General features: G+C 46.9%; 1 protein-coding gene across 1 annotated transcript in view; it reads right to left on the bottom strand.

Annotated features, from left to right (window-relative positions):
* Positions 1–13,066, bottom strand: part of CSMD2 (CUB and Sushi multiple domains 2) — a 576,739-nt gene that overhangs the window by 361,674 nt on the left and 201,999 nt on the right. Inside the window, exon 5 of the mRNA XM_072974827.1 lies at positions 8,254–8,461. Within this exon, the coding sequence (XP_072830928.1) occupies positions 8,254–8,461 (208 nt within the window). The remainder of the gene's footprint in view (positions 1–8,253; positions 8,462–13,066) is intronic.

Here is a 13,066-nt window from a genome sequence, read left to right as displayed (position 1 = left end):
AACGGCTTCTTGGGCTGGCTTAAAGCATGGTGACGTGGCAGGGAAGGAGAGGGAAGCAGGGGTGTCACAGATCCATGCAGAGGCAGAAAGTTCTACATCGCGGCTGGAATAGGCCCATCCCCTTACTGGCTCCAGGTGCCATTGGGTTTAGCAGCCTCAGTCATGTACCATCTCTGCTGCTTCCTGAGCATCTCTGCCAGCCTGAGACCTTGACCTTGCCTTGCTCCTGACATTCAAACAGGCTGAAACCCCGGAGGACAGGCATAGGCCTACACCACTTCTATATATGAAGTTCAAGGGACAACAGGGCATTGTGATGATGGGCCTTTGCTTGTGCAATTCCCTCTGCCTGAAATGCTGATCCCCGAGTTCCTCCCATGGTGGTTCCTTCTCAATTGTCAGGTCTCAATCTTAAATCCTGCCCTCTCAGAGAGGCCTCCCCTGACCCATTTCTCTTAATAAGGTCTCCACTGCTATTGTTCCTCATCCTGTTCATTTCTTTCATGGCACTCATCACACGTGTATGGCTCCCCCAGGTAGACCAGAAGTCCCACAAAAGTAGCCGCTTTGTCTCCTCTGCTGTTGTATTTCCAGTGCCAAGCTCAATGTCAGACAATACAAGGGCCTAAGTAGTCTGAATGAATGAATGATGCTGGAAAGAGGTTGGCGATAAAGCTGGAGATGGCAGGGCTGACCGTGATGTTGAGGGAGAGACTGCTGACAGAGATAATGCTGATGTGGATCCTAAAGATGACTTCTCCTGGCCAGAGTATTTACTAAACACCAGACTTTTCAGCTATAGCTACTGATGTCCTGTGACCATCTCCACTAGTCTTATCCCAAAGACTGTGTATCACTAATCAAAGGCACTGCTCTCCCTGTATCCAGGCTCATCTCCTTTCTTGCTGTGGCCATAACTTTCCTCCCCATGCCCATTTTGTGCCAGGGGCAGGGGCTGAGGGGAGCAGTGAGCATCAGCATCCCCCACTCCACCCCAGCCCTGCTCCTCCACTGTGCTCCTCTGTTCAGTCAATGATCCTAACACAGTCTTCTAGCCAGAAACTTGGGTATTAACCCAGACTCCTCCCCTTCCTTCATTCCTCCTGTCCAGTGAAGCCCGCAGGGCAGTGGATTCTGTATCTGAGATGTTTTCTGATGTCACCCCCTCTGCTTCATCCCTTTACAACTGTCATAACTCAAGGCCGTATGGTCTCTTACCTGAGTGGTCACAAAGTTTTATAGCTGGTTTCTGAGCCTTCTATTGGACCCAATTAAAATTCAGGATGATTATATTACTCCTCTGCTGAAAGCACTTCAGTAGCTTTTCACAGTCTCTGAATCCTCTCCCAGCTCATGAACACGGGGACAAGGTTCTTCATGACCCACACTCTTCCTGTGCTCGTCTCTGGCCTGTATCCCACCCATGGTCTCCTGTACCCTGCATCCCACTTGCAATGCTCCAAACGCACCAGAACTCTTTCCTGCTCCATGCTGGTGGCAAACTTTTATGCACCTCTCTGTTCAACTCAAAAGTCACCCCCTCTCAGACTTATTTATCTGAGTCCTCCCAGGAGCCTCTCCATCGTGACAGGAAGGCTGAGAACTTTTCTGGAGGACAGCCTTTGTTTCTGTCTTCCCAGTGACCCCATATTCCTTTGGTAAACCACCACTCCTCCACTCCCAGCCAGAAGTTTGGGCAGGACAGATGGTCATGTGACCTGGGCCTGGCCAATGGGAACATCCTCTAGCTACATTGATGTTGAGAGCTGAGCACATGATTCAATATGGTCCAATGAAGGATCTTCTGAGGGCTTTTGTGGAAGACACACTTTCTTTTTGCTAGAACTGCTAAACCAGTAGGATGGAGGAAACTGATGGTGGTCATCTCTGCTACCTCATGGGGAAAGCTTGCCTGAGAGTGAAGCCAACCCATTGGAGAGCAAAGCTGTGGAAGGACTGTGGATGGCATTATTTGCTCACATTGATGCAACAGTGCCTGAAGCCAACCCCTGGACTTCTCAGTTATAGAAGCTAATACATTCTCTTTTTAGCTTGAGTCAGCTGGAGGTGGTTTCTATTTCTTGGCCCAAAAGAAACCTAGCTATTATATTTCTTTTTCTTAGCCCCTACGGGAACTTCTGTATACATCTTAAAAAAGTACTTAACACATGAAGTTGTAAAGCATTTAATTGTATCCTGCCACTTCACCCTGACTGTGAGCTCCAGGGTCCTACATGGTGCATGGCTACTACATAAACATTTATGGAGTAAATAAATAACTCCTTTGGGATGGGACTATGTCTTTGTCTAGCACTTTCCTAGCACCTGGGAAAGCCTAGTTCATAGAAGGCTCTCAGTAAATGATTACTGAAAATAAATAGGGAAAAAGTAACAAAGAATGAAAATGATCTAAATCAATGGTTTGACAAAGTATATGTGAATGAATAAATAAGTGAATAGTTATTATTAACAAATCCCCAGTGGCATGCTGTTCTCATTCTAATTATATCTGAATCTAATGACTCCTGAATGAAATATCTAGTTAAAAGTTGCTGAGATCAAATGATTCTAGTTGGCTCAAATTCCATGTGTGAAATGCTTAATAATTAAAACATGGTCTTTCAAGAGGAGAAAGAGTGTTTCTGGCAAAATTTTCAATCTGTATGCCTGTAAAGTAGATGGGAGTTTTTGTATCCCCACCTATAAAGAACAAAAACATACAAACGAAGGAGAATGCAGTAAAGAAAACCCCTCAAAGTTGAATCCGAAGAGTAGGTAGAACCTGCTTTCCAGGGAAATTCTTTTTTCAAAAACAGCCTGGGTGGGATCACCAAGAATGGTCCTGATGAGGCTCCAAGTTGCTGGAGATGCTTCATCTCCCCCTCTTCCCCTTGAAGAGTAAGTCCCTGTCCCTGTCCATCCCAGGACAATGATTCCTACTATGAGCCAGGGAGCAGTTTATGTGTTAGCCCTTTCAACACGCTTTTGTGGATTAGTAAGATGAACCCTGTATTTCAGATGAGGAAACTGAGGTTCAGAGAGGTTAGTAAATATCTCAAGATTATACAACCATTAAGAGGTGGATCTGGGTTTTGAGCCCAAATCAATTAGATGCCAAGATGCAGGCTCAATGCCTAATTCTGGAGACACTGCACAGACCTCTCCCATGTTCTTGGGTGCAGGGTGTGAGGGCACATTTGGCTCTCTCTCCTTCCTTGTCACCCAGAGGAAGGGCCTGGAGAGAGTCAAGCAGGAGGCAGAGGGAGGAGGGAGGATATGCTGGGTGGACTTCAATTCACCGATTTTCTCCACAATGGAGAGGCCGGCTCTGTAATGGGCTAGCAGTTATTTCTCCTAATGATAACATTATCCTGATTCCCTCGGGGACCCAGACCCTGGGTTTTAAGAGAGTTTTCTGCATCCCCCGGTCCCAGCACTCCGAAAAGTCCAGGAACTCATGAGAAACTTGAGCAATGGTGAGAGTATTTTCCTAGAATTGCAGGGGAAGCAATAGGGCTCTAGGAAGATCACAGCCAACAGACTGGGTCACAGTGGAAGAAAGACCACCACCCTCAGGAAGGATCAGCGAGAGAAAACCTGGCCCCTAAGTTGAGTTCAGTGAACTAGAGCTAGAAGTATGTGTGGGTAAGGGGGTTTGACTTGCTGGTGTGTATATGACGGTGAGTTGGAGGGGTGTGTGTCAGGGCTGATTAGGCTGTGTGTGCGGGTGTGTCTGTGTGTCTGGGGAATAATACCAAATCTACTGTGTGGATTGCAACTCTCAGTCAGTTCAAACCCAGCTTTTGCTCACGGTCACACACACACAAAAAAGGCAATTAACTTTAGGGAGAGTAAGCCTACGATACTTGGGAACCTCTCAGCATGTCAGAGTTGCAGGATTCAGTGCTCACCATAGTAACAGCCTTCTCCTGCTCAAAACAGATATTGTCGGATTCCCAGAGGCCAGCCATGGACGGGCAAAACAGGAAGCAGGAGTCCACTGACTGCTACTCACACATCACGGGACTTTGCAGTCCTGGGCCTGCGCCGCTACTGTGTGTGCTCCTCCCACCCTGCCCTGCATTATGGCAGTGTAATTGATTACATCCTGTCACGTTTTTGTCTTTGATTGTCCTCTGTTTTAGGAAATGTTCTGAGGAGGTGGCGGGGTTTTTTTTTTTTTCTTATATCCTATTTGACAAAATTAAAAACTATCAACCCGATGTTTCCCCAATTGTTTGGAAATTTTACTAGTCCAAGAAATCCAAACCACTGGAACGCCTAATTTAAACTTTAAAAATAATTTGTATCCCACTTAGGGGAGGAGAAGAGTGTGGAAACTGAGTCAAGGACAGCCCGAGTCACCCCCTTCATCCCCCACCGCTTCCAATGAACGGGAATCTGCTATCCGATAAGGGAAACAGCGGATTTTTTTCTCTCATAAGTGTCTCTGTTTTCTCAACAGGTGAAAGGATGCCCAGTTATCCAAATTCATCTTTTCTAAGAGGATCTGCTGTCTTCCTGTGCCTTGGTGCAGAACTCGAGTGAACACCCTAACGTTTCAAGTGTGCTGGTAAGAGCCGTGGGCTCATAAGCCAGGGGCATACTATTTTCACAGGAATCTGGGGATCTGTACAGGAGAGGGGCTGAGGAGAGAGCAGGTTCTTCACACATACATCCTGGGCCTCCAAGTCTGTTTACCTGTAATTACTGTGCAGGTATAAATCAGAACCACAAATGCATCCTGCCTGACAATGGTGACGCCAGCCCGGTAAATAATTATAATTTAATCTTATAGCAAAGAGTTCTGAATGACTCCCTTAATGATTTCCTCTGCTTAATTCCTTCCCCACAGAGGGACTTAATGGGAAAAGAAATACTCTTTCAGATTTGTTTCACTCCAGAAGTTTGGACAACCACATAGACTCACACCTCGGGGGCATGTGGGAGACCATTTGGCCTACAGTTAAACATGTGAGTCAAAGGGGCCTTGGGACTGCGAGGGAGGAAACTGGTGAGGATATTCATCGTGGTGTCTATTTACAGAAGTGAAAACCTAGGAATAACCAATCAAGAGATCTGTCTGAGTAAATTGTGTCAGCCTCACCAGGGAACGCCACACAGCCACGGCAATCCTTCACAAACGGAGCATGACGCAGTGTGCTGACCTGGCTAAGAAGATGGGCTTTCGAGTGCAGCTGAACTGGGGCTGAGTCCCAGCTCTGCTCCTTCCTAGCTGTGTGACTTCACGCAAGTGACATGACCTGTCTGGGCCTCATTTTCCTCATCTGTACAAGGAGGAAGATTACATTACTTACTTCATAGAAGAAGAAATGAAGTTATAGCTGTAAGAACTTATAACCAGCCTGCCACATGCTGATAATAAATACTCAACAAATACTGTTTACTTACAAAATGAAAGTATTATCACATCTATTATATTTTGGAGGCGTCTGTAATGATGTAGGAAAAAATTTCAGGATACAATGTTAAGTTTAAAATACATAACTACAGATATACTTTAAGATCCTAATTTTGTAATATTTTAGTATTAATTTAAAAAATTAAATTATCAAAGCTAGCTGGCTTTAACAGTTTATACTAAATGAATATAATTAATATAAATTATAATAAATAACTAGAAAGGAGATAACTGCCATGAATTACAAAAAGAATAAACACAAAATTGTAAAAGAAGACATCTAAATCATTAAGAGTGGGAGAGGAAAGCAAGGATAGCTACTGTGGAAAACAGTATGGAGATTCCTCAAAAGACTAGGAATAGACTAACCATATGACCCAGGAATCCCGCTCCTGGGCATATATCCAGAAGGAACCCTACTTCAAAAAGTTACCTGCACCCCAATGTTCATAGCAGCACTATTTACAATAGCCAAGACATGGAAACAGCCTAAATGTCCATCAACAGATGACTGAATAAAGAAGATGTGGTATATTTATACGATGGAATACTATTCAGCCACAAAAACCGACAACATAATGCCATTTGCAGCAACATGGATGTTCCTGGAGAATGTCATTCTAAGTGAAGTAAGCCAGAAAGAGAAAGAAAAATACCATATGAGATCGCTCATATGAGGAATCTAAAAAAAAAAAAAAAAAAAAGCATAAATACAAAACAGAAACAGACTCATAGACTAGAATACAAACTTGTGGTTGCCAAGGGGTCAGGGGGGTTGGAAGGGACAGACTGGGATTTTAAAATGCAGAATAGATAAACAAGGTTATACTGTATAGCACAGGGAAATATATACAAGATCTTGTGGTAGCTCATAGCGAAGAAAAAAAAAGTGACAATGAATATATATATGTTCATGTATAACTGAAAAATTGTGCTCTACACTAGAATTTGACACAATGTTGTAAAATGACTATTACTCAATAAAAATGTAAAAAGTGAAAAAAAGAATAAATAAAAAAATAAAAAATTTAGTTATCAAAGCTAGCTGGCTTTATAGTTTATATTAAATAAATATAATTAGTATAAATTATAATAATAAAAATATAAAATATATTTATGAATATAAATATAAAATATATTTATAAACATAGATATAAAACATTTAAAAACAGATGTAAAATATATTCATAAATATAAATATAACAATAAATACTATAATATAAATAATATATACTAAACATAAATATTTAAAATAAATATAATAAATAAAATTGATTTAATTTTAATAAGTGGCCACTAGCTTGATCGAGGCAAAGCAAAAAGGCCAAAGTGGCCTTATTCATTTCTCTGAACCTTCTTATATTTTCTATTTTTTCTATAAGGAGCATATGTATTACACTTACAATCAGAAAAATGGGTATTTTACAAAAAGAGGCAGGGGGACAGAAGGTCTTCAGGCTGTGCAGGTCCCTGGGAGTCCAGTTCAGAGCGGAGTCGTCTAGCCTTTCACCAGCCCCGAGCACCAAGCCACTGTCCCTGAGCTGGTTTACAGAACACCAACCTCCATGCAGCAGTTTATGCCTTCGGCTCACCTGAGCGTCTCTCAGCACCCCTTCCAGGGTAGTAAATGACATGACAAGCTCATGACGCCAAGGTCTTCTGACTCCCAGGTCGGCTCGCCTTCCACTGCCCCCAAGGCTCAGAGTTTTGGGAGGAGTCTGTTTCCACATTATTCCTCTTCAATAGTCATACTTGGCTCCTATCATGGGTTTGTCTGAGTTTCTCACCCTCAAAGGGCCATGACTTACTCAACTGGCCTTTCCATCACATAGCGGGAAACCAGATACAAAAGAGGCGTTCTATATAAATGGACACTGGTTTCTTCCTCCCCTTCTCCACTTGCCTCCCCAGCCCGCTGACTGCGTGTCTGTCTCCCCTAGGCACTGTCCAGCCCTGACTCTTGCAGCCACCACTGTCTGCTTTGCTCGGAGCCCTGTTACATCTCCTCTGTCCTCAGTCCCCGGCACTGCGCAGCAGTGCAGTCTACACAGTCGCACATCTGAGCACATCCTTCTTTTGGCTCCTGATGTGCTGACACAGGTCCCCCAGGGCCCTAGTCCTGATAACAGAGACCCAAGGAGAATACGAGAGTGTTCTGAACACCACACCACCACTCTCGAGGCTTGTCACCAAACAGGAAGCCAGACACTCCCCAAGCCAACCTCAGCTTGGGGTGCCCCGTGTGTCCCAGTCTGGGAGACAACAGGCAACTAAAGCCGCTCAGCCTCCCAAACCCATCAACACCGGGAGTCTCACGGCGGTGGAGCACACTGCACAGCAGCCAGCACTTTGTGGTAAAGCCGGAATGATAGGGAGAAGGTTCATCCTTCCCACAGAAACTGAGACATAATGCCTTTCCCATCTCAGAGCCCTGGCAGTGGGAAACACAACTGCCGCTTAAGGTCCTCTTCCCTTTGTTGGATGCTGTGAGTATGTCTTCCAGAATTGAAACAATACTTCAAATCATTGCACTGAGACCCTGTCCACATCCTAAGACCAGAACATTGTTAATCTTAATGCAAGTTACTCGACCAAGGCCTGTCTTGAAATTTTTCAGCAAGGACATGCTTCAAATCAGATACAAAGATCACTGTAAAAATTTGCCCCGGCTCTAAAAACTTAGTGATTTCTCACTATGATGAGAGGAAGACTCTCCAACAGTGGGTTTAGGAAGCGGCCAAGGGGCCTTGGGCTGCAGGTCCGGGTATTCAGGGGCCTGCCTCCCAGGGAGCCACAGTGGTGGGGGACAGGGGCAGGGACCATGTGCTTACCAGAGGGAGGAGCCTTCGGTCCCCGTGACTTCCAGAAAGTCGTAACCGTCCTCCAGCTGGAAGTCAATAAAGACCAGTGCGATGGTGTCCCCCAGCTCGGCCAGGATGGTCCAGGTGCAGTCGGCATTGTTATGGTACTCCGCGGGGAAGTGCGGGCTGGAGATGATGCCGCTCTGGCCCCGCAGGGTCCCGCCGCATGCATCGTCCGCTGTGGGCACAGAGACAAGAGGCTCACATGAGTTGGTCTGGTTCCCAGGCCCTGGTACTCATCGTGTGCTTCACCCATGAGAGGCAGAGTGGGTCCTGGAACACGATGTACAGACAGAATCCTAGTCTAAATTAGCCTAATAAGAATGATACCATAGCCCTTAGCGTGCGCCAGGCCCTGTCCTGAGAATTTGAGATATTATTACTCTAATTGAACAGATGAGGAAGCCAAGGCACAGGGGAGGTTAAGTAACCTGCCTGAGGTCACACAGCCAAAGAGCTGGGATTTGAACTTTGACCTTCAGAGCTCATTCTTACCTAGTACACTACACTGCCCCATGATGACCAGGAAGGAAGGCGGAATTGCTGTCACATTTACTTCCATGGTCACAACTATGGTAAATAGGATGTATTTTTCCCACCAGATCTTAGTAAACCTCAGATATGATGGAACAAAATATCTCCCTGGGGCAAAACTCAAAGGGCATTCCAGGTCCATCATGGCCTGGCCGGACCTCTGCAAGCTTTCTTCCTGCCCTTTGGCCCCAGGCGGGCTCTGTTGTAGCTCTGTGTGTGGTCAGACCTCCTGCCCTCCGTTCACATTGTTCCCTCTGAATAGATGCCCCCTGTCCAGAGCAAGTCTTCTTATGCTCTGAGATACAACTCCAACGCCATCTCTTGATAAACCCCATTCCCCCAAGCTGAGTAACCGCTCTCTCCTCTGCTCCCGCAGCAGCGTGTCCGACTTCAGACATGGTACTTGGCACTGTGTGAATGACCTGTTCACATATCTGTCTGCCGCTCTGGGTTCGGAACTCGCTGGGCATCCCAAGGGCAGGGAATATGTCTTACATATCCTGGCAGCACATCTTGGTGCAAGGTCACTGCTCCGGCCTAAACGCCAGCTGAGACTTAATATTCAGAAACAATGATCCAAGGAACATGCTCTGACATATGATAGTTAAGAGCACTGGCTTTTCAATTACTGCAGACCTCAGTGTGAATTCCTCTCCTGCTGCTTCTTGCTGGGTGACTTGGCGGAAGTTATCCAAATTTCCTAATCCTCCCCTCCTGGAGCTTGTATTTAAGTGAGTGATTATAATCCACTTGGCATCTGCTGTATTAGAGATATGGACTAAATTACAAAGGAAAGGAAAAAGCAATATCAGGGTTCAAATGTGTATCAGAGGCAGCTGAGTAACAATAAAAGCTGATTTATTGAGCACTTACATTATACCAAATGCTACTGTGACTACTCCATGTATTTCATTTAATTCTTACTATGACCCTATGAAGTACCATTCCCATTTTACAGGTAAGAAAACCAAGGCACAAAGCGATTCAGTTCCTTGCCAAAGGTACAGCTTATAGTGATTAAAGAAGCTGGGATTTTAAGCCCAACAGTCTGATTTCAGGGACTATGCGCCTAACCAACACTCTTGTCCCCCAGGAGTTCAAGTCACACTTTGATGTCAGAGATAAAACAGCACATTACTTTGCTTAGGTGAGTCAGTTTGGGCAACAAATTAACAGAGACGCCATTAGAGCTGGGTTTGGAAGGATAAATAGGAGTTCACTAGATACAGACGAAATGGAAGGGCATTTAAGAGAAAAGAGAACTAAAGGTCATAAGCGTGGAAGCACAAAAGCACAAGGCATATCTAAGACAAGCAGTTCTGGCTTATCACAGAGTGAACAGAGAGGACAGATGGGCAGTGGTACTGGGCATGCAGAAGGAGCCACATGACAGAGAACACTGGGCCCCAAAAGACATGGAAGTAGAAGACAAAACTGGAAAGAAACTGGATTTTAGGGTCATGAAGGTCTAGATTTGAATTTAGGTTCCACAATTTGCCAGCCAAGTGACCTTGGTTGATTTATTTCTGGAAGCTCCATCCTGCTTCCCTGTATACTGGTTTCGTGTGACAACTGAATGGAATGACTACTGTGACAGTACCTGGCATTGGCCAGTGACTGGCATGCGCTAGATGCCCAGCAAATGCCAAGTTCTCCTTTGCCTTCCACTTCATCTTGAAGATCAAAGGCAGTGAAGAAATACGATTATATTTGCATTTTAAAAAGATGACTGTGGCTGTGGCATAGAAGAGGTCTCAGTTGGCGGAGGGGCAGGTGCTTTTGGTAGCACGGAATCAGTCACCCAAGTCCAGGTGAAGTCAAATGAGATCCGAGCGAAAGCCATGGGGAGGGTGGGGAGAGGACCTACCTGAGAGATGCTGAGGAAGCAGAGTCTACAGGACTAGCAGTTGGAGGGATAAATTCCAGGTTTCAGGTATGAGCATTTCCTCTGGCAGGGAACCCAGGACGGGGGCACCTTGTGGTGTGGAAGGCAAGCAGGGGTCCAGTATTGGACACTGGGGCTGAGCGTGTGCAGGCACATCCCAGTGGAGAGATGGAATTGACAGCTGGACGTACAGCAGCAGTGTGGGATGGAGATATATGTGAGTTCATTCAGTGGCCCTGAACTATCCTTACTAAGGTCATGCCACAGGGTCAAGTTCTATTTCAAGAGAATGAACCTGTTTCTAAATGTCAACTCTTAGGTATGTACTCAGTAGGTACTCATGAATGTTTCCCTCCCACACCCACTAAACAAGCACCTACTGTGTGCCAAACACCGGGCAAGGATCAGCCCTACATCATGAAAAGCTTGATTTCATTGCTGCCCCAAGCGTCTCCTAGAGTGGGGGCAGCCAGGCTAACACGCAGTGGCTCCCTAGAATTGTTAGAACCAAGGTGTGAAGGTGCGGTGACAGCAGATGGGACTCAGGAAGGCTTCACGTGGGAGGCAGCATTTGCGTTGAGCCATTCATTCATTTAACAAATGTTTATCGAGGGCCTACTATGTGCCAGACGCTGTTCCAGGTGCTGGGGATTCATCTGCCAATAAAACAAAAATCCCTACCTTCATGGAGCCTCACATTCCAGTTGGAGGGAAACAGATAATACACCAGATAAATAAGTAAGCCATCTGGTAAATGAGGGGGTGATAAAGACAGAAGGGGTATGGGGAGCATCCTGCACTGAAAGGTGGGGTTTGGACACTGCAGAAAGGAGGGAGTCAGGGAAGGCCTCACTGAGAAGCTGACATCTGAGCCAAGACCTGAAGGAGAGAGAGGGAAAGCCAGGTGGGTACCTGGGGGAAAGGCACTCCAGATGGAACAGCACAGACAAAGGCCGTGGTGTGCAGAGACCCGGCACTGTCGCCGAGCATCGGGAGGTCTGAGGGTCCGACACAGTGGGCGTAAGGAGGAGAGCGCAAGGACGAGGCCCCAGGGAGGACCGTAGAGGCCACTGCCAGGGCCGGGTTTTCACTTGCGTGGGAGGAGAAGCCGGTGGAGGGTTCTGAGCAGACGACACGGTCTGGTTTGTGTATTAACAGGACTCCCTGAGCTGCTGTGGAGACAACAGACCAAAGAGGAAGAGGGCAGAAGCAAGGGGTTTGCAGCGGCTACTGCAATGATTCAGGAGAGCGAGGATGGTGGCTTGGAGCAGGTGGTACCAAGGAGATGGAGCCAGTGTCTGGCTGCATTCTGAAACCTGAGCTGACAGAATCCACTTCAGCTGAGGGCTGCCTGCCTAGGAGGACTCAGGCAAGAGGGTGTCCTGGACAGAGGAAAGACAAGAGCAAGGTGGCTGCAGGGGTGAGTGTGGCATTTAGGGACTTAGGGCTGTCTGAACTCCAAGGGCCAGGCACAGATGGCAGGGCTGGGCTGGGCGGGAAGGCAAGGGCTGTGCTGTGAAGGGCCTCGGTTGCCTCAGAAAGGAGTGAGGTTCTATTGTCCTTCTCCTCATCCTCCTCCTTCTCCCCCCACCCTTCTCTCTCGCCACCTAGATTCCAGGTGCCCAGGCCCCGTGAAGGAGGGAGGGAGGGAAAGTAGGCAGCTTTGCCTTGCCAGGCTTTAAATCCAGTTTGCTGGCTATTTGCTTGTTGTATCAAGCTGCACAGTATTTCCACCCTGGGTATCTCTCTGGCAGGAGCCCATGAAGTCTGACATCCAAGGCAGAGTTTGTCTCCTGATGTAAATAACTTCACCGTGACCATTACCAGGGAGATAAGCTACAGGAGCCAGCCAGCGAGCTGGAGGTCTGTCAATGCCGCTCCCACCCAGCAAGCTCTGGGCCTGCCGGCCCCCAACAGTCCCACACTGGCCCCGTCTGTCTACACCCCTAGCCACAATGACTCAATCGTGACTGCACTGGAGGTTAGGAAAGTCATGGTGAAAGAAGGGACACTTAGCTGGGACCTCGAAAAAGCAGTGGGAATGCACGGGAGGGAGGAAAAAAGGGGTTCCAGCAGAGGAAACAGGGCACTGGGAGGCAAGGGGGCCTGAATGGGCGTGGCGTGCTTGGAGAACAGCCACCTTTCTACCAGATGAAGGTGCAGGACGCACCAGATGGGTGGTGAGGTCAACGAGACGGAAGGTGGAGTTCAGCTAGAAAGGCCTTGACGGTCTTGCTAAAGGCAGGGAGTCTACCCCGCAGGTGTTGGGAGCCTTGCAGGGGTTTCAGCAGCGAGTAAAAGGCCGGGCCTGCCTGAGAAAGACGACTGGTGGACGGATGCTGTGGTTTGGGGGTGTGAGGGTGG

Source organism: Vicugna pacos, chromosome 13, assembly GCF_048564905.1.
Source record: "Vicugna pacos chromosome 13, VicPac4, whole genome shotgun sequence".
Lineage (NCBI taxonomy): Eukaryota > Metazoa > Chordata > Mammalia > Artiodactyla > Camelidae > Vicugna > Vicugna pacos.
Note: the sequence above shows the minus strand (reverse complement) of the source record. Positions and strands in the feature narration are given on the sequence as shown.